At 55.8% G+C, this 658-nt stretch overlaps 1 protein-coding gene across 1 annotated transcript in view; it reads right to left on the bottom strand.

Moving 5' to 3' along the window:
• SCNM1 (sodium channel modifier 1) overlaps positions 1 to 658 on the bottom strand; it is a 4,220-nt gene that overhangs the window by 1,359 nt on the left and 2,203 nt on the right. Inside the window, exons 4-5 of the mRNA XM_018573674.1 lie at positions 425 to 528; positions 48 to 196 (exon numbers count right to left, since the gene is read on the bottom strand). Coding sequence (XP_018429176.1) covers positions 48 to 196; positions 425 to 528 — 253 coding nt within the window. The remainder of the gene's footprint in view (positions 1 to 47; positions 197 to 424; positions 529 to 658) is intronic.

Below are 658 nucleotides of genomic sequence, written 5' to 3'. Positions count from 1 at the left end.
ACATGTACATCATACGCACCATCCACATTCCCTTTATAGGTACTTGCCTTTAGAGCTGCCACCGGGCTCTGCGTGGGCAGGCTCAGTCTCCGGAGTTCCAGCCCATTCGCTGACTGCTTGGGCGGTATGTGACATCAGCGATGGAGGAGGGGCACCAAGTTCCGGGGAGGCGATCCCCTTACCAGCATCTCCCGGCCTGCAATGAAGAGGGGTAACTGGAGGTATTACCCCAATACAACATCTGCTCAGCGAGTCACGCATCTAATATATAGAAATCGGCGACAACTTCTACAAAATGGGCAGGGCCATAATATGACATCATCAACGCCACGACCCTTGTATGAGGGACAAGGGGGTCCCCGGGGCTCAGACAAGACATTGGTCAGATCCATCAATACTTGTATATGGGACGGAGTTCTCTTACCTATTGCGTGAGGAGCAGCAGCTGTTGTAGGGGGCGGACTTCAGCAATGCATTATGGGTGATCCTCCTGGTCTGGACCAGAAGCGGCGCCGGGCCCTTGGGCAGCTGGAAGAAGATGACAGTCACAGCCTGCATCCCGGAGCCGCTCTATGTGCGCTGTCTGTGGTCACATGGGAGGAAGTGGGGGGGAGTCACATGGGAGGGAGTGAGGGGAGTCACATGGGAGGAAGTGGGG

Source organism: Nanorana parkeri, unplaced genomic scaffold (assembly GCF_000935625.1).
Source record: "Nanorana parkeri isolate BGI_ZX_2015 unplaced genomic scaffold, ASM93562v1 scaffold2484, whole genome shotgun sequence".
Taxonomy (NCBI): domain Eukaryota; kingdom Metazoa; phylum Chordata; class Amphibia; order Anura; family Dicroglossidae; genus Nanorana; species Nanorana parkeri.
The sequence above is the reverse complement of the archived record's forward strand: the minus strand, read 5'-3'. Positions and strand labels throughout refer to the sequence as shown.